The sequence below is a fragment of the Orbicella franksi genome, chromosome 15, assembly GCF_964199315.1.
Source record: "Orbicella franksi chromosome 15, jaOrbFran1.1, whole genome shotgun sequence".
In the NCBI taxonomy this organism is placed as follows: domain Eukaryota; kingdom Metazoa; phylum Cnidaria; class Anthozoa; order Scleractinia; family Merulinidae; genus Orbicella; species Orbicella franksi.
In genome coordinates this window covers 13,845,898-13,866,852 of record NC_138159.1, presented here as the reverse complement: position 1 = coordinate 13,866,852, position 20,955 = coordinate 13,845,898, and the positions used below count along the sequence as shown (strand labels likewise).

The window sequence follows — 20,955 nt, the reverse complement described above, 5'->3', positions numbered from 1 at the left end:
AGTACACTTTTGGTTTTCAATAGATAGATTGAACTTTGATTCATTATGAATTTCGAGATATAGCAACGATATAAAACCTAACACGGAAAAACAGAGCGAATTAAATAATTTGAGAAAAGTACACGTCTGTGCGAATGTAGTTTAGGTCTTACTCAGGCTTCCTTGTCGTCGTTGCAGCGGAAACTTTTGACAGGATTACGACTATACACGCGATTCCTGATACGTGATGCTAATCTACTCAATGCTGTTGTAAGCCAGGCTGGAAAATCGTTTCTATTGAAGATAACACTTTTCTGACATCTAATAGGCAAGTTCAAACATTTGGCTGGTGTGTGTTAGTGGTTTTCTTAATTTCATGGCTTACTTTTGGCATTTTCGTGATAGAATTCTTTTCAGGTTCTTTTTTGCATTTACAAATAGCTACGAAGTACAGTAGTCATCAAAGAGATGAGTCACAATTTTGAAAAGAGCAATTATCAACAAGTTTACCTTCAGTCGAAGAGCGTGTGTAAATTAAAGTATCGGACGAGGTTCGCAGCCAGTCAACAATTAGCCATCTCAGTCTAACGCTGTGGCATTCGCCAAATGGTTCACTGGAGCGAATTAAAATTGTGTAAGCAGTTCTTCGGGTGGCAGGCGACATGACTTCATTGGCCAAAAACGAATTAGCAGGGTGGTTTAAACAAACATTCCTGTGGAAACTGTATTGTTTAACGACAAGTAATAAAACCGAAAACGAAAATTGTTAGTTTGTCTGTATGTTGGGATTTTATTTGTTTGTTTTGCTGTTTGTATTTCTGTTTTACAAAGGTTTTATCAGAAATTCTTTTTGTACGCAGTAGTCTTTCAAATAAGTGTCAAGAACGACAGATATACAGAATGAGGCTCGCATTTTTTTCCCATTAATATATAGGTAAAATAAAGTCCTTCTTCAGCGTTTGTACGTTTACAAACAAACACAGTCTAAAATTGATAAGAAGATAAACAAAGCTCATTCGACCTTTGCTTTGCATGACTTGTGCCCCCATGTCAAGTCACCAGAAAGAAACGGTTTAGTAGGTAGTGGTGAAACTGGTGACCATGTACTGGTTACCGGCTGAGTTATTGTCGGGAAACTACGCTGTCACAGGTCAACAAAAGCTTTGTTTCATAATACAGGTTGGAAGCATAATTACCTCAAGATATTTAGGAAAAAATATTTGCTTTTCACGACAATAACGCGCATACTAAGGCAGAGTTATCAGTTTTTGCTGCAGTTAGGTGAGTACATAACGTTTGAAAGAAGAGGGTAGGTGGAGAAAATTGAATCCTTGTTTAATTTGTCTAAATCTTTGCGTGAATACCATGGCTGGACAAATTTACACGTTCTCCGCACTCCGTCTCTAATTAAAGAAACCATCTTGTGTAACAGGATGCATCGTGTAATTTCCCCTGAACAAAAATAGCTGAGGTGAGAACGGCAAGATAAGAGGTGCTAAAAAGCAATTAGATTCATTGCCCTTTTACACCATGTTGGACAGTCCGGTTACTCTTCATTCCATTCCATTCCATTCCATAACAAGTCATAAAACTAAGATCCAAGACAAGAATTGCTTGAATCGGCCTTAGATAAATTGTTATTGCCATGCCTTAGATAAGAGATTATTTCAATATGTTCTTAAACATAAAATTGACCATGTCTTTTCAAATTGCTTGAGTCCCTATGACGCGCCCAACCTGCGTCCAAAAGAAGAAAAAAATTAAACAATGTGCGATTAATCTGCTTTTTTCTGTCAAAAAACTGAAATTTCTTTGTTGGAATATTTGAGACAAGTGTTAAAAATGCGAGTAAGTGAAAAGATCCCACTGTTACCATGTTTTCACAGGAACCTGAAGGTCGAAAATAAAGGCAATGAAACCAGCTTTGAGATTTATTCTTCTCCTGGTCTTCGTTTTTTTAGATGGTAAGTAATAAGCGATAACAGGAAACAAATGTAACAAGTCTTTCGTGCCTAGACGTAAAAAATAGAAAAATAAATTAGCAGTTTGGATATTCTCAAAAGGAAAAATTTAAAATGCTTAACCTCCCACCGAGTTCATATTCCGCGGCATATGGAAACCTGTCAGCAACGAAAACACTTGTCATTTTAGATTGAATGATCCAAGAAACTACCAAACAATCCATTGTCTTCACTCGATCACTTTAATTCACATCAAATTTTTGGCGTGAAAGGAGACTGCTTCTTTGATAATCAAGATTCGAGCCGCAACAATGGCACCCAAACCTGCAATCAATAATAACATGATACTTAAAAAAAGAAAACTGTTTAAAGTACTCATGTATTAAACAAAGTCAAACTTCAATTCAAAATCGAAATATCTGGAAGCGGATGAGCCTGTCCCCATGATTAGGTTCCAAGGCTGTCCGATATTTGTGGCAATGATTTGAAAAACTAACGGAGAAACAACAACAACATGATATTAAGTGTAAATTCTGGGAGAAACGTATACTCGGGAAAAATCCGAGTCCTAGATGGGATTTAAACCCACGGCCCTCCCTGATCTAGTCGGATGCTCTAACCAGGTGAGTGAGTATACTATACTCACATAGAAGGTTGGTTGGACGCATCTCGATATGCCTTAATGTGACAGCGTGATGCTGTTAGTGAGTTCATATGTGCTAGATGTCTCAATGTGACAGCGCGATGATGTTAGTGAGTTTATATATACGACTCAGTACGTGGCTGTGTAGCCGCGCGATGCGGTTCCAGTCGAAACCCACAATTTGACCCTTACTCACCAGAGTCTCCAGTAGCTCAGTGGTTAGAGCATCCGACTAGATCACGGAGGGTCGCGGGTTTAAATCACATCTTAGACTCGGATTTTTTCCGAGTATACGTTTTTCCCAGAATTTACACTTAATATCGAATTGAAAAACATCATATCTATTCATGAACTCTCGAGTCATAGATAGTTTCTAGAAAAAGTTGAAGAAAAGGTTGGGTTTGTACAGACGTTTTCGAGAAATTCTATTCAAGAATTGAAGATGGTATCACATGGCACTCACAGGCCACCCAGAGGCACTATGCGTTACCGTCCAAACCGAAGACTCAAAAGTGAACAACCGTGATGCGACAAGGCCTAAAAACAAGCGGCACTCTTAGGAAACATATCTAAAGTGAATGAATATTAAAGTGCACCTAACCCCCTTTTTTTTTCGCTAAAACGAATCTACTTGTTATTTGAAATAGTTCTGCGAAAAAATTTTTGGATTCCGTTAAATCCTCGATTTTCTGTGCCCCGACGAAATCTCGAAAATAGCTCCAAAACACCGCCATTTTGTTTCACAACCGAGGTTGAGGAGAATGGGTCTAGCGGCTCTTGTGAAGTCTACCCAGGAAGGTTGGATATCTCACGTCCTCTCATTTCCTTCAGGATGGTGCAATACACATTCGAAAAGTGCGCAGAAACGCCTTCCAGAGGTGCTATCGGCTGTTGCAGCAATATTCCAGATTTAAAGAAAGATATACTGTACAATTAACTGACGATGATCGGCTAATGGTGCAACAAAGACGTAAACGATGGTTGATTTTGTCGAACCGAAACAAGCGAACTGAATCTGTGAGAACCATTGAAGAACTCTCACTGGAATTTGTTCCGCAGACTTTCGAACGCTATTTTCATAAATTTTCTGCTTAAAGCTAACCAGCAATTTGTAGAAATACTACCTACAGCCTATATCTTCCAATCCCGCAGTATTTATAACATACAAAGTTGTGTGATCCGATCATGATCAAGAAGCGTTATACTGATATGTAAATAGATCGCAACTGTACGCGGCTAACCAACACTTATTTCTCTTTCGATTTAGATGAAAGTCGAAGATTAATCCTTTAGAATTACATGATAACAAAATTGTTAGACTCACAGAGTTTTTCGAAGGTTTGGAAAACAGCAGTGCGACAAAGATTCTGTGCAATAGCGTCGAAAATATGACCGCGTAACATTATGTGCGGACCGCTTAGGGAACACATCCTTTTCGCTCATCCGACGAATTTCGCTGCAAACTTTGAGAACAAGTTACATTGGTTATTTGGAGTTACGACTTAAAACGTGTGACAATGTGAAATCGGTAATTGTATGAAATGTTTCCTTCCGCCTTGCTTCCCGCAGCTTCAAAAATACAGGTCCAAACAATACGATTTTCAATCGATCGAAGCCAATGTTTTGGAGGTCATCAAGTCTCGAAAACTGCGACACGTACGTCGCTCTTATAAACATGAAGCATTCAACTGAAAGTAAAACACAAGCTGGATTTAACAGAACAATCACACCTTGATAAAATACATTCTCGCTAAGGACAAATGTAAACGGGCTATAAACACGCGTGGGAATCTTATGTTTAGTTGACGAAATTACCATCCAAAGCAGTCCTTGAGTTTTCTTTCCTGCTTTTCGTTTGCCTGCTCCTCCACTTCGTATCTAGCTTTCCATTCCTAATATACAAGCAGCTCGTCCGCAAAGAAGTCTTCCCCTTCGTCGCTTGAAATATTGTAAATTGCTCTCAAAGCTCTAAGCAGTGAGTTCACAGTTGTCGAACGTGCTCGATCGAAGTTTATTTCGGAGTCTTCCGAATCGAAACTTAACTCTGACTCCAGTGACGAAAAAGAAATGATTCTGAGACAAAACTTGGACGTTTTAGTCCCAAAATACATCGGAACGATTAGTTTTGTGTTCCATTTTCTCGAGCAAATACAGAGAGTTGACTGAGGCGCCACTGTGTTTGGTTCCTGGGTAGACGTCATCAGGTACCGCCCCCCCAGACTCCCGAAAACGCGGTCGTGAAACACTTCAAGCGCGACTTTGAAAGGGCATAGAAAATCGAGGATTCGACCAAATTCAAAAGTTTCTTCGCCCAAATGCTTCAAATAAAGTCTAGATTCGTTTTAGCGAAAAAAAAATTTGGGGGTTAGGTGCACTTTAAACAGTTTCACGAAACAAACAACTGCGGTAAAGCGTTCCTCTGAGGAATTAGTTGGAGCGGAGCTTCGGCGGCCCGAAGGGCCGCCAAGCGGAGCACCATACTCATAGGAGCCCATGAGTTGCTTTTCTCATGGTAATCAGGGCTAGCGGTATTGCTCGTGGGCTCGTATACTCGACGACCACAACGTCTCCCAATAATTAATAATATCCTAATGATAATGATAATAATAATAACATAACAATAATAATAATAATAATAATCGACACCTGCATGTTTGTGCCCAACATGGCGGCCATACTCCAGCTCGTTCCCAGCATACATCGTTGATATTGAACATTAATGTTATGGTTAATTGACACCTGTCAAAAATAGGTATCCACTGATCAGTATCACGTGACCCTTTCGCGGGCTCAAATCTAGAGGTTATCCAGGTCAGTGTTGTCTTTTAGTTGACCGCTGACCAGATACTGGCTTTCAAATGCTCGAAAGAGCGGAAAGTAAATTGTAATTTTTAAAATGGTAACGATATTTTTTAATTTGAAAGTTCATCATCATCATCATTTATCCGTTCTCCAAGTGGAGAATTGGGCAGTAAGCTCTCTGCCTCCAGGCTGTTCTGTCCTCCGCAGCCGATGCTGCTGCTGCCCATGTTCTTAAACCTTCCTTTTCCAGCTCCCTTTCGACAGTCCTTCTCCAAGTCTCGCGCGGTCGACCCCGTTTCCGTTTGCCTTCAGGTACCCATGTGAGAGCAATTCGTGGATGTGAGTGGTGATCCATTCTGAGGACGTGACCCAGCCACGTCCATCTCCTCCTTGCCACTTGCTTGCTTATTGTCTCCATTCCTGCTCTTGCTCTAATCTCCTCGTTTGTTATCCGCATTGGCCAGTAGATCTTTAATATCCGACGAAGGCTCTTATGTAAGAACGCATCCAGTTTTTTCTCATCTGTTTTGGTCATTCGCCAGCATTCACAACCATACAGCAACACCGAGATGACATTAGCTTTGAAAATTTTGATCTTAGTCTTGTAGGTAAATTGACTGTTCTTCCAGATCTTATCTAACTTACTATATGCAGCCCTTGCTTTCCCTAACCTTGCTTTAATGTCTTCTTCTGTGCCACCTGACTTGCTGATGTATGCACCCAAGTACATAAAACTCTCTACATCTTCAATATCGTGTTCGTCAACCTGAACATTCTCATTGCTGGTCGTGTTCAGTCTGAGGAGTTTTGTCTTTTCAGAGTTGATCTTCAAACCAGTTTTCTTGCTGTTAGTGCTGAGATTTTTCACTTTCTGTTGGATTTGACATTTCGTACTGGATGTAAGAGCAATGTCATCAGCAAAGTCCAAGTCGTCTAACTTGGACCACAATTTCCATCTAATGCCAGTGTTAGCGCCCGTTACTGTTCCTCTCATGATCCAGTCGATAACGAGTAAGAACAGAAACCCTGACATGTTACACCCCTGCTTAAGCCGGACTATACATCAAACCAGTCCGTTTGACCTGTACCGTCAACAACCGCACATTGGCTATCATCATACATTACGTTGACCATTCTGACAAACTTCGACGGTATCCCATAACTCTCCATGATCTTCCACAAGGTTTTCCTGTGAACGCTGTCAAAAGCCTTTTCGTAGTCGACAAAGCATACATATAAGCTGGAGTTCCATTCCATTGCTTGCTCTACGATGTTCCTGAGAACGAATATCTGCTCTATCGTACTCCTTCCTTTCCTGAAACCAGCTTGCTCCTTCCGTAGCTTTGCATCAACACCACCTGATATTCTTCTGATCAATACCTTGCCCATCACTTTTGCAGCAACAGACATCAGAGTAATCCCCCGCCAGTTTCCACACTTGGTGAGATCCCCTTTTTTGGCAATCTTGACAATGAGACCCTTCCTCCAATCTGCGGGGACAATCTCACTGACCCATATCTCACGGAAAAGGTCGTGAAGTACGTCGACTGTCGTTGTAATGTCAGCCTTGAGCAGTTCAACTGTCACGCAGTCTATGCCAGATGCTTTGCCTGCTTTCATGCTAATGATGGCACTCCTGATGTCGGCTTTATTTATGGGGCCTGATGGTATCTCTTCTATAACTTCCATGTCGCTAATCACTTCGGCCTCACGTTCTGGTTTGGGCCTATTCGGTATTTCAGCAAAGCGCTCTTTCCATCTTTGTTGCACCTCCTCTTCTTTTGTCAACAAATTGCCTTCCTTGTTCCTTACCATGTCAATTTTCTTTGGTGGCTCGCAGCACAGCCTTCTTGCAGCATGGTACACATCTTTCATCTGCCCACACTTAGCAACATCCTCTGCCTCTTGTGCTATATTGTTAGCCCACTCTCTCTTATCCTTTCTCAAACTTTTCTTCACTTCAAGATCTTTCTTCCTGTATTCCTGCTGCAGCCTTGCCCTAAGACGGTCCGACCTTGTGCCAGCTAACTTTTGCTTTAGCTGTTTCCTTTCTTCAATTCCCTTCCAGCTTTCTGCCCTGATCCAGCTCTTATTTTTCCTTGTTCTGTAGCCTAGCACATCCTTGGCCGTCTCACAGTAAGTGTCTTTGATCTTTTTCCACTTTTTCTCTACTTCGTTATCACGTGCTACCTCACCCTCCTCTTCCTGTCCAGCATTTGCGTCACAATCATCTTCTAGCAGTAAACAGATGAACCTGTTCTTTAGTTCCAACTGAAATTGCTTCCTAATTTCAGGAACATTCAGCTTACCGGTCTCCTATCTTCTGACTTGTACTGCTCTCCTGCCTGTTCTGTTTAGCTTAAGCAGTGTCTTAGCAATCACAAGGTTGTGGTCACTTGCACAGTCTGCACCCCTATACGCCCTTACATCCTGTACCGATCGTTTAAAATTGGATCTAACGGCCACGTGATCGATCTGGTTGTGATATTGGCCATTTGGTGAAGTCCACGTTTATCTGTGTATTTCTTTGTGTGGGAACATAGTCGATGTAATAGCAAGATTGTTCAGTGCACAGAAAGACACAAAACGCTCCCCGTTGTCGCTCCTCTCCCCTGTCATACCAAATTTTCCTACAATGCCTTCCTCTCCAAGTTGTTGGTCACCCACTTTTGCATTCCAGTCGCCCATGACCAAGAGCATGTCGTGCCTCGGCACTTCATCCACGATCTTTTGTAACTGTTCATAGAAGTCGTCCTTCACATCATCATCTGCCTCGTTGGTTGGGGCATAGACCTCGATGACTGTTGTCTTGATGAAGCGTGAGAAGAAGCGAGCTTCTACGATGCGGTCACTTATCGGTCTCCAGCTGTCTAAGCATTGGGCGACTTTCTTTGACATGATTATTGCGACCCCACTCTGATGTACATCGTCGTCCCTGCCTGAGTATATGATGGTTTCGCCTGTTCGTGCTTTCAAACGTCCAAATCCAGACCATCTGCATTCACTTATCCCTAATATACCAATGCCATAGCGAGCCATCTCAGCTGTGATCTGGGCTGTTTTTCCTACCGAGAACATAGTTCTCACATTCCAACATCCCACCTTTACTTTAGTTTTGGGGTTTGCCAACGAGCTGTTCGGAGAATGGGTCCCCTTTCGGCTTTCACCCATAGTCGTCATACTTCCGTCGACCCAGCTAATAAAGGCATCGTCTGGGGTCTGGCATGTCGTTGTACTACACCCATTGTAGCCTGTATACATCTAGATTCCAGTTTCCGTAATCACAATGTTTTATGGGGTGAGGTGATTGGCCTCACGCCCAACCCCCAACCGGGAGGGCCAGGGTTTTTCTGTTGGGGTTTTCCTTCCCTTAGTCACAGAGTCCGGTTATTTGAAGGCGCCGAACACTCGCCTTTTGCCACTGTCGTTCAGCTGCTAGCTACTGCTAGCATTATGAAAGTTAACAAACATTAATTAAGCGGCTGTTGAACCATGAGCCGCAGGCGAGTGGCTCCGCAGTAAACTTCAGTGACAATGTTATGACGAAATTTATCATCAATAAGTGGACAGACGCATAAAAAACTAACGTCAATTTGCTTTTTTACAATAACCAGACCCCAAAATGGTCAAATGGCGGAAATAAATGAGGGGAAAAGACGCCGTAAACTTGCCGTAAACAAAGATAAGGTAATTTTATTCATAAATGACGCGAACATTGTCAATAGCTTTTCTCGCTTTTTGATTGGCTACTTCAAAAAGGCCATGAAATCTCTTTGGTTAAAAAGTTGACAGTTTGACAGCTGAAAGTTGAAGTTGAAAATTTGCATAAATTAAAATTCTATCCGTCTGTACTCTTATTGATGATAGAAATGAGCCAATCAGCGCGCGAGAAATTAGACGGTTATTGTAAAAACATGTTTCGATGTTACGAACATCATCGTCAGTTGCAAAATGTTCGAAAAACCGTTAGCACTAAATGACAACTAAGCGGAACATGCGTAATTAATTACGAAGCAGTGACACTGTCTGATGAAATGTCACTTCATCGTAATTAATTATGCATGTTTCGCTCAGTTGTTGTATAGTCCTTACGGTTTTTCAAACATTTTGTAATTGACGAGGATGTTCGTAGCATCGAAACATGTTTTGCACATTAATAAATACTGGTTTTCGAGTGGATCGCAGGCTCAAGTTAGGTTAACTTATTGTGATCAGGACACCTAAACTAAGACGAGGCTTAATTTTTCGATCGCTTTCTGCGACTCGACGCGGCTACACGGCTATGCTTCGTGAACTAAAGCTCTTCACAGTCGACGCTTGTCGTGTTTAGGTGGAAAACGGTTAGGAATTTTTTTTTCCTGCATTTTTCGCCGGTTCTAATCCAGAACAGGTTTGACATATATAGCTGTGGTCAGGACCACACTGGTGGCCACGCAGTTATTAAGTCATGCACCTTTGGAGGGATATAAACTTAAAGCTGAGTGTTTATTTGTTTAGACCTACTTTTTGCTCTGTATTGCAATTTTTGGCATATCTTTAGAAGGTTTTTAATTTTGAGTAATGAACTTGTATGATTTCTGGAAGAGCTATGACAGAAGACCAGAAACAAAAAGACAAGTGCCTTCACTGATTATTGCGAATCATCACAAGAATTGTAGACTTTCCACGAAATGTATGAGCGCTTCTGGGAAAACACCTTGCAAAATATTATAGTTTTGAATGTGAATTTTTACCGTGCTTTATCTTTAATTAACCGATTGTATTCCGAACAACTTTAGCGAAATTTGTGATAAACGTGCTCAGTTGGGTCAGGTCGAGTTGTACATCAAAGTGACGCGCAATTCGCTTTCTTCGCCTTGGCATAGATTTACTCGAGACGAAAATTGAACGTGTTTGCTTTTCAAGCATAAACAGTACAGGCTTACCTATATAACCTTTTTATTTAGGGAATTTTATCGTCTGTTTTTCTGAGTGTGTTAATTCACGGAATTTCGTAATCAGTCGATCTACGTAAACAAGCCGAAATCCTCGCATTTCAAATTTGCCCATCTGACAACAGGATCAATTTCACCGTTAATTATAATAAAATTTTACTTCTAAGTTTGATTTTTTGGAAAATGTTTGATTGGCAAGAAGTTTAAGACCTATTTTATTTGAAAATTAGGAATTCTAACTATCGTCGACTAAAAGAGTGTTGTTGTTTTTAACCCAGTTAGACCAAATAACCCGGGAGCTCCTCTTTTAGGCCTCGCTAAATCGTTATATTACACTTCGTGTAAAACAATGTGCTCCTCGAAAAGAACACTATACAGAGTTCTAAAGTGTCTCGAACAATCAATCGTTCCAAGTTATCAATCGCTCGTTCAAAGTTATCAATTTTGTCATCATGCCAAAATTTCGTGATGAACTGGAACATTGCCACACTAAAACCTGTCAGAAACAAGATATTGGAGGGATAAGCAAGGGAAATATCTGGTTATGCCTCACGAAATGGCTTCTTGAAATTTGTCTGATGCGTAGCACAAAAACTGGACCCGTGGTAGAAGAGTATAACAAAAACAATGACAACAGCGATTCTTCTCATTTTTACAAGACATCCTATTTGTAAGAATTGAAAATTTGAAGCTGAGGATTGATACGTTGCATGGAGTGCAGGTAAAAGAAAATCTTTAATGTGAGTTAATTTCAAGTTTTCAAAAATGCCGATTCCTCAGAAGATTGCTGCTGTAAACTTAAGCTGAAGTTGTTGTTTGTCCAATTTGTTTTGAGTAGGTTCACTAGCCGATGAGCATATTTATAGACTTGTGACACTTGTTGTTGAATACATTTTTTCCATTTCGTTTAGTTAAGTTCATAAACTCTTGCGGCATTTCAGCAAGCTTAAATAAAAGTGCGTTTTGCGATAAACTGAACATCGACAGCTTGGAAAATTTTCTCAGGGCTACAAGAAAAATATTTTGACCACGATGCCAGCACTGCCCTTTGTCATTCGAGTACCTAGCAATGAAAAGCTAAATTCGATTTGTATTTCGTTTCCAGTGTCAGCATTTCTATTCGTTAATTCCGCTGTGAGACGATCCACGTTTTATTGGCTTCCGGATTTCATCCAGCTTTCTTTATTCGCTGATCCGTTCATTGACCATATTTGTTATTGCATTTATATGAGCTGATAGCCTGTGTTCGGCGAGCCAATGAAACTGCTGGAAATCTGACATCCGTTGTTCAGTTTTTAATAAAACGTTTATAACTTCAGCATTATACACTAACATTAAATTATACAACAAAGGATTAAATGAAGATGATAAGTACACGTTTTGTAAACGTTATACAAAAACCATGCATTACGTCTTCTTTCACTGCATTTACCCAAAACTATTCTGGAATGATATTTCGATTGCCTAACGAATTAAATATCAAATATGCCTTGAAGAGAAATGGTCGACGGTAGTTTCCCTACTTCATGTAAATGAAAATGTGGTCTTATTTATCAACTCAGTTAATTCCCGTTCGTTTGTTCGCTTTGACAGCAAAATAACCCATTCACGTTTCAGATTGCCAAGTGACGGGACGTTGTGTTGGTGATTTTGCTAATGAGGTCACTACCAACTGGGCAGCTTGTCTGGTGGCTGAGAATAACGAGGAAGATGGAAATTGTCCTCATGGCTTTCCTAAAATTGAAAATGTGTATTGTGGGCGAGGCGGGGGGCATACTCGAGAGCCTGCTTTTAAAAACTTGGTTTGCTGCGTTGTTTCACCAGTCATCGACCTTAAGGTGAGCAAACATAACGAAAAACACGGGAGAGAGCCATATAAATAATGAAAGAAGAACCCGTGGGAGCCACGCTTTTAAGTTTGTAGTTCCTAAAGCAAAGAAAGATATTTTTCAGTTTTCTTTCTTCCCACGAACATTTAATGAATGGAACTCTCTTCCTGAGGATATTGTGAATACAACGTCCGTAGATAGTTTTAAATCAAAGTTAGTTAATAGTTATTAATATTCCATTGTATTAGTTTTATTTAGTTTTTTTAGTTTTTCTTATTTTACTTTTTTTTAATTTTTTCATATCCCTTTGTATTATTTTTATTGAGATTTTTATAGTTCGTGTAATATCTCACGATTTTTACCGACTTAACTAAGCGTAGATGTAGATGTAGATATTAGATCAGCCAACAATAAAGGGGTTTAAACGAGGAGAAAGGTCGGAAATGTTTCCAGCGATTCTTCTATTGAGGAAATCGAGCAAACAACAGGTTTCAAAATGTGGAATGTTATGTCCGAGAATTTACCGATCCTGCTCTTAGGACACGTGAACGAGATTTCAAATAATGCCCCGGACAAGCACCTTGTGTTGGCTTCTCATACACTCTTCAAAATAGCTGTAAAAAGCCATAATTGCTCGTTAAGAATAAGCATTTTTTATTTTCATTCCTTTCTTGGTTAGTCATTAACTTTTGTGTCTATTTTACACACAATTTTGTGGAACCCTTAGAAGCGAGCGTCAAGCCAAGTGTCGTTTACAATAAAATATTGCATTGCACTGCACTGCATTGTGTATCATTGTCTTACACTGCATTGATTCTTTTTCTTTTTGCAGATCAAACAGTCTCCGTGTGTGGCAGGCAGTCATCCAAGTAACGACAAGATAAAAAAGAAAAGTCACGGTCATCATTAACGTCTCGACAAGAAGAATCCGTTTTTCAGCTTGTGTTCCCACCAGTATAGATAGACTAGAAAATTCCTTCGCGGAATCGAGTGCAAAGCAAAAGTAATCAATTATGGCGAATAAAAAGTTATGTTTTGTAAAAAGGCTTAAATGTATATGTGCATCTGAAATTTTACTTTGCAGCTGATCAAAGAAGAATTAGACATCATGATTTCCTATTTGCCAGGCTCGAAGTTGCAGCAGGCAAGGACGGGTGAGGTGAGGGCCCCGTAGGCTAAAAGAGTAAAATAAATGGCATATGAGCAAATGGAAGTCAAAATAGCGCCGCTCTATTCCCAACAACGGCGTTGTTTAGTTGCGTTTCTTACTTCGCCTGACGCGTTCTTAGAACGAGCCATACATGTATACATCATTTCTAGTCTCCATATTTTGCTGCCTTGTTTTCTCATGCTATTATTTTTTCTCTTACTTAAACAGTGACCTGTTTATTTAGGTTTGCTACTTCGGTTGGCGTGGCTTAAGAACGAGCTATGCATGCATGTATTGTTGGCTTGTTTTCTCTTGTCATTTCTTTCAATTCCCTACCCCATAGCAATGGCGTTTTCATTTGTGTTTGTTACTCTTCGTCTGGTGTGTTCTTTAGAACGCTCCATACATTCATACACGCATGTATCATTTGCCCTTTTCCTCAAATGTTTTTTTCCCCTTTCTGTATGTTAATATAATTGGTCTGCCGTGATTTTTTGAACGAAGTATATATTATTTGACTTTAACCCTTACTCGATGAGATAAAGTTTCACCTATGAAGCCAGTAGTACGATTCGTACGAATAGACCAGGGTCCTTCTTTAATGAGATGCATTTCGATTTGCAACAGTTTGGAAAAAAACAAACAAACATTCTTGAGTCCGAACTATTTTCAGATGAAAGCGTAAAGGAATTCACCGCGGATAAAAGACAAAACAAGGCAAGAAAACAAAGCGCGATCCGTACAGTTGTATGTTTCTTCGACGATTCTTGGAGAATGTGGAGAAATTAGACAAGTAACGTATCTTGTAGTAAACTAGAAAAATTGCTAAGCAATCTTGACATAAATGTTCGTAGAAAAGACAAACTGGAAGACGAACCTGATGGTTTAGAGCAGTCAACAGGAATTGGCCGCGGTTTAAAAACCACAAATCAACAAAACATTGCAAGAAAACAAAGTACGTTGCGTAAGTTTTTTGGAAGATTTTTGGAGAAGGTACAGATATTAGACAAGTAACAAACATATTCTGAAGTTGCGCTACAAAAATTACTAAGGGCCTGTCCAGACGGTAAATGTTTGGCGACCAAACATCATCAAACATTATTTGGTGACCAAACCGTGATGCTGATGTTGAAGTGAGTGGCCAAACGGTAAAAAGATGCTTGATCAAACACAGATTAAACTATGAATACAAGCCGCTGAACAAGCGTGGGACGCATGCGCGCGCCATACTTGTTTGATATGGCTGTCCAAACGAACAAAACATCGCCCATCAAACACGAGAACAAAAGAAATGTTAAGTTGTTTGATCGAATGTTTGATGGCCTTCAAATTTTTTTCAAACACGACCAAACACGATCAAACACGATCAAACATCACCAAACAAGGTGGCCAGACGGTAAAATGTTTGGTCACCAAACAATGTTTGATGGTGTTTGGTCGCCAAACATTTCCCGTTTGGACAAGCCTTAAGCAATTTTGACATAAATGTCCAAAGAAATTGAAGACAAAAGGGAGCACGAAACTCATAGTTTAGAGCAGTCAACAGGAATTAACAAACATATCCCGTAGTAAGCTAGAAAAATATCTAAGCAATTTTGACATACACTTTCGTAGAAAAGACAAAAAGAGTACGAACCTGGTAGTTTAGTCCGTCAGCAATCACTCGGCCTCGGAACAAAGAGCTGCAAAACAGCGCTAGTTCACCTAAAATCGTTGCTTAGCTAGCTAAGCGGACAAAAAGTCCTCAAGTGCCTTCAAGATGATAGTTTCACTGTTACTTCCCATGTCCACAGAGGAAGCTTCCTCAATTAATGATTCTCAGCGGAAGAACACCATCAAGTTAACGAAGACTGCGCTTGCGAAACCACACGAGCTTTTCCTTCGCAGACCAGTACGCTGATTCTTACCGGTTCAAACAAAAACACTCGAGAAAACATGCTAGTTAGACGGCGAAACTTCGTTGTTTACAGTCTTTTGACGAAAAGATTTCTAACTCTTTCAAATGAAGCGTCAAGCGTGCTGTTTTTTGTTTTTTTGTTTTTTTTTTCCTGACAGCTTTTTGACAACTTTCTGTCAGATTTTTAGACACGCACATTCACTTGATCGGCTTCATTTTCCCTAGAGCTCGAGTTTCTGCTTTCAATAAAATTAAAGCTTTAAAAACATTTTTTTTATCGGTAGACCCGTACACTATAAATGTACCAAAAGCAGCCAAAACATCCAAAAGCTGATTCTTACCAGTTCAAAAAAAAAAAAAAAAAAAAAAAAAAAAAAAAAAACTCGACAATAACCAAAGTTAGACGGCGAACAGTCTTTGGACGAAGATTTCTAACCTTTTTTAATGAAGCGAAAAACGCGCTAGTTGTTGACTTTTTCTTGACAGCTGTATGACAAATTTCTGTCAGATTTTGATACATACATATGCATTTGATCGGCTATTATCCTCTGAGATTCAATAATGTTTTTTTTCCCTCAAGTTTCCCTTTTTTGGCGGATTTTTTTCCCTCAAGCCTGAGTTTCTTCCTTCAATAAAATTAGGCATTTAGAACACAATGCCGATACCGCAAAAAGGTCAAAAGTTTCTTCTCCTGTTGTCTTTTATGTATATCTCGAGTGTGACTTTCCACATTGTCGTATATGGTTGTACATATACTCCTCACTGCAACCATACTTTTAATAATTTGGCAAGGCGAGATGGCGCAGTGGTCAGAACGCACGCCTAGCTCCCATCAATGTGGCCCGGTATCGATTCTGGCTCGGTGCCATACATGTGCTGAGTTTCCCAAATCTCTAAATTACAATTTAAGCAGAATAGAGGACGCACCTGGAAACCAGTTAAGACTGATGTAGCTTCCTCTCTAAATGTTGCAATTTTATTATTTCTTTGTCTATGTAAGTAACGTTTGAATATCACTGTTGGCTACTACCTTGGCAAGGCAAGTACCTTGATCTTCTCTTGATTTTTCTTAACAGGAGAAACTGGAAAGAAAGAAAGAAAGAAAGAAAGAAAGAAAGAAAGAAAGAAAGAAAGAAAGAAAGAAAGAAAGAAAGAAAAAACAAACAAACAAAAAAACGGCGGATTGAGAATGCTTCACATTTCGACAATGATCGATAGGCAACGTATTATGTGTCTTACGAAATATACTGAAGATTATGTTAGCCTTTGGAAGCAAATACTCCCTTTTTTCTGAAAGATTACGGTGGTACGTTTCTCTTGCAATGCAATTTCAGTGTTGCTGACTTGCCTAGCTGTCTTCCAAATTTCTATAAAGAATGTTTCGAAGTCTTGTCCAATTTGTATATGTAATAAGACTACATGCTGTTCAATTTGGAAATAATTGGATGAGAAAAATACCGAGGACTGCCAAATTGGACGAGGCCGTAGGCCGAGTCCAATTTGGGACAAGGCAAATATTTTATCCTCTAAAGTACAGTATTTCTCACTACGCTTCGCTCAGCACGTGACAGGTCAAACACTTTAACCCAGGTTTTTTACTTCTTTGAGTGTTCTTGTTCTGATTATTCTCCCTCATCTCGAGAAAATCAGTAGCATCTATCTCTGGAAACCTAGCTGAAGACTCCATTTGAAAGTTTAGACGTCAAAAAGGTGGAGAGAAAAGTCAGGAAATACCGCCATTATCAAAACATTCTGTCCCGCGAACAAACCTTAAATCGACTATTATGGAATAACCTATTCCTCCGCATTGGTGGTGAACCTATTTTCAACAAGACGCTCTTCTCAAAAGGTCTCATATCTCTTGCTAATATCTTAACAAATACTGGTACTCTTAAACCTTGGACCTTTTTTCAAGGCAGAAGGGCTAAATGTTAATGATCATTGGTTGCTGTTTGGTCCTTTCAATTCCCTTCCTCTCTCATGGAAAAAGCTCATCAAATCCAAAGATGACACTTCAGCTAACACTTCAGCTTACTCTCGGAATATCAAGCTCATTAACACTCTTTATTTAAAAGATGCTGCTCTTTTTCTTGATTCAATCACCTCCTCGAAATTGTATTGGAAACTTGTAGAAATTATTCAGGTCTATCTTTCAGCACGGCATAAATTTAGTACCTTGTTTCAGGATAGTGGTGATCTTAATTGGGAAGTGATCTATCAAATTCCTCATGTTGTGACGTTTGACACTAAAACAAGAGATTTTCAGTATAAATTTTTAAATCGAATAATTTATACTAGCTAATCCTTATACAAAATGAAAATAATTGATTTACCCTCTGCGCTTTTTGCAAAATTTCAGATGAATCTCTCGAGTTTTTGCAGGTGTGATTTCATTGTAGCATTCTGGATGTCTGTTGTTCTTTGGCTAGAATCCTTGCACACTGCTATTGATTCTCTAAACGTATTGTTATTGTGTATTGTTAGAAAACTTATGTAGTATTGTAAGCCTTGTAAAGCTTATTTATTGATTGATATCCTTTTCGGGTGTTAAGTATAAGTAGTGTATCAGTGTGTAGTAGTGTAGTATACAATGTGGATGTAAAGTAGAGTCAAGTAGTATGTATGTCTGCCATACTAGCTACGAAACTACAACGACAACGGTTACCGGGCCTGCGTTGGCCCAGCATGCAATGGGTTTAGAGCCCATTCCTAACATACGATACTACATTCCCCCCCCCCCCCCTTGCTTACAGATAGTTCTATGGGGTGACACCAAGAAAAATAAACACCGACTTATCACGAAAGAAGTCCGTGTCTAAAGTCCATTCTAGACCGGGAACAGTTATTTCACTTCAACATCACAGCTGAGAGTTTGGGTACTTTTCCTTTAAATACGTGTCAGTGTTTTTTCGGTGCCTCTCACTTCTCCTTGGTCCCTGATCCAGGGCGAGTGGTGATGTCAACCCGGCCGGTAAGGCAGCATCGGCGGGGATGGACTCATTGGCGCCCGTCCCAATCATGCATCCATCAGTCTGCTCCAAACCAGGGGACCCATCTTCTCCGGTGCTTGGTGGTGACTTATTGACAGGCTCTGCTGGCCATTCTGCACTGGACCACCTGTGGGCTTCCTCGATCGATCTGAAGGGAACTTTCTTAAAGTGAGCCGTGGTCCTTGTGATGGAGCTGCCAACTGGCCTTTTGGCTACCACCCTGGTGCCTTTCCTGCACTACAGCCGCAATGGTTCTGCCTCATAGGCAGGTGTGACCTTGTTGATTGCCTCCTTTCGGACTAGTACAGAGTCTTCCACCTGTATGTCAGAAGGTTTGACACCTTTTGTTGTCTGCATACCCTTTCATTTGCATTTTCTTCTCAAGATCCCTCTGGAACAGTTCTTCAAAGTTATGCTCACGAAGAATTACTCCGATGGGAAGCCTGGTGCCCAGTTCTGCCGGAGCAATTTTAGTGGTGCAATGAGAAGTCGCTCTGTAGGCACTAAGGAATCGGTATACCTCCTGCTTGAAATTCGATCCCGTCAACTTGCTTATTTGGTACAGCTTCTTCAGTACTCTCATGAACTGCTCAGCCTCTGCATTGGCTTGCGGATTCAGTGGCGTCTTTCGCTCATGACGAAAGTCCAAGTACTTGCTGAAGTCACTGAAGTCCTAGCTATTGAACGGAGGTCCATTGTCACTGCTTGCCGACACTGGTATGCCCAACGAGGCAAAGGTTTTATCCATCTTTGGTATCACCACCCTGGCGCTGGTGGAGGTGACAAATTCTACTTCTGCCCATGTGGACTGCTTGCACACCGTAACCAGCAGATACTCTCCGGTATGGATGGGGCCCCAGAAGCCTACAGCAACATTTTTCCAAGGCTCACTGGGCATGGGTGTCATGCGTAAGGGCTCTCGCTCCGGTGACACGTTCACCACTTGGCACGGGTGGCAGTGCTGGATGTGCGCCTCCACCATTTTGTCTAGCCCTGGAAATCACACTCTGGTACGCAGGTACTCCTTGGTCTTGGTGATACCTTGGTGGCCTTTGTGCGCGAGCTTGACTACCTTATTCCGGAGAGTCCTGGGAACTACAATTCTTGGACCTCGTACTACCAGCCCTCCTACAACGGCCAACTCGGTGAAAATGGAGTCGTACTGCGTCCCGATCGCTCTCTTCTTTTGCGCCGTGAAGTATCCTCTAGTTATGGCTTCCTTCAAGTCCGTCAGTTCAGTGTCTGAGTGCGTTTCTTCAAGCAGCTCCTGCCAGGTGACTGCTTCAGGCACTGAAGATTTCACAATAGCCATGATATCCTTCTCGAACTCTTCCACCGTCTCTCTTAGCTCAAATTCACCTTGGGTTTTGCTGGCCTGGCTCTTTTGCGTATCCAGTGGCTCTGGATGCCGTGAATGGTAGTCTGCTTCATCGTTCTCTGCTCCCTCCTTCTTTCCGGGTACGTAATTGAGGCGATAGTTGAAACGGACGCGTATCCTCTCTAAACGGAGTGGTGCAGTTGTCCTGTGGCCTGAAAGCAGCGGTACCAGTGGTTTGTGGTCGGTGTCAACCTCAAATGTGTCTCCCATGCCATAAAGATATATCTGATTGGCAAAGAAACCCCACTTCACAGCTTTAGCTTCCTTCTCTAGCTGTGAGTATCTGCTCTCAGTGTCAGTGAATGCTCTTGATCGATAAGTGACAGGTCGCCATCACTTGGCCTCAGGGTCATATTGCTTCATGGTGGCTGCCATTCCACCTGGTTCTGCATCGGTCTTCAGCCTTGTCTTCCGTCGTGGATCAAAGTATGCCATCACTGTGTCGTCCGCGAGCATTTCCCGGACCCGTTAAAATGACCTTTGGCACTCTGGTATCCACTAGAACTTAGCATTCGCCTTGAGTAGCTCTCTCAGCGGTGCAGTGGCCTGTGCAAATCCCTCCATGAAGTTTGCGTTTGCTCCAGCGAAGAATAGAAAGGAGCGTACCTCTGCTGCTGACTGTGGCGGACCTGCTGCCTTCAGGGCTGCTTCTTTATCTAGGTCTGGAGTAATTTCTTCGCTTGAGAACACCTTTCCAAAGAACTTCACAGCTCGGAGGTTAAGCCTGCTCTTCTTCAGGCTAAGTGCGAGCCCGTGCTCGCGCCACAGCTTGAATATGTGCCTGAGTGCTTCGTCATGCTCCTCGGCCGTTGCGCCGAAGACTAGTATGTCATCATAGATGCTGACCGCATTTGGCTCTTGTGCTACGATCTTGCGAACCTCCTCGTTAAAGATCTCTGCCGCGCTGTTGACCCCGAAATGCAACTTTTTAAAGCGTTTCAGCCCTCTATGCGTGTAAAAGGTGGTAAGCTTCCTGCTTTCCTCGGCCAGCTCCAGCTGCATGTATCCATCGTTCATGTCTAAGTGAGAGAAATAGTTGACCCCGTTACGTCTTGTTTCTAGCTCTCTTAAGGTGGGGATGGCATGTCTGGTTCTCTTTATGTACTTGTTGGCATCTGTCATGTCCAAGCTAGCCCTGATGTTTTCACCGTCTTTCTTCGGAGTGAGGACGACATTGCTGCACCATTCTGTTGGTTCGTCTCCAACATCTTCTATGATATCCATTTGCTCCCACTTGTCCAGAATCTCATCAAATTTGTCTTTAAGTGGTAGAGATATTCTTCTCTGTTTCTACACGGCGCCTTTTGCGTGTGGGTTCACCTTGATTCCTCTCAACTTTCCTAAACCCGAGAACACATCCTTGCACTCTTCGACTAGGTCAACGGTCACTTG

General features: G+C 41.2%; 3 protein-coding genes across 3 annotated transcripts in view; 1 reads left to right on the top strand and 2 right to left on the bottom strand.

Annotated features, from left to right (window-relative positions):
• Positions 1 to 1,022, bottom strand: part of LOC145470200 (uncharacterized) — a 4,502-nt gene extending 3,480 nt beyond the window's left edge. The window contains exon 1 of the mRNA XM_081454028.1: positions 482 to 1,022. Within this exon, the coding sequence (XP_081310154.1) occupies positions 482 to 643 (162 nt within the window). The 5' untranslated portion in view covers positions 644 to 1,022. The remainder of the gene's footprint in view (positions 1 to 481) is intronic.
• Positions 1 to 20,955, bottom strand: part of LOC145470029 (uncharacterized) — a 399,370-nt gene that overhangs the window by 293,230 nt on the left and 85,185 nt on the right. The window lies entirely within an intron of this gene.
• Positions 1,848 to 13,640, top strand: LOC145470024 (uncharacterized). Its single transcript, XM_081453862.1, has 3 exons — positions 1,848 to 1,943; positions 11,937 to 12,157; positions 12,981 to 13,640. Exons 1-3 carry the CDS (start codon positions 1,892 to 1,894, stop codon positions 13,056 to 13,058), a joined length of 351 nt encoding a protein of 116 aa, XP_081309988.1. The 5' UTR covers positions 1,848 to 1,891; the 3' UTR covers positions 13,059 to 13,640.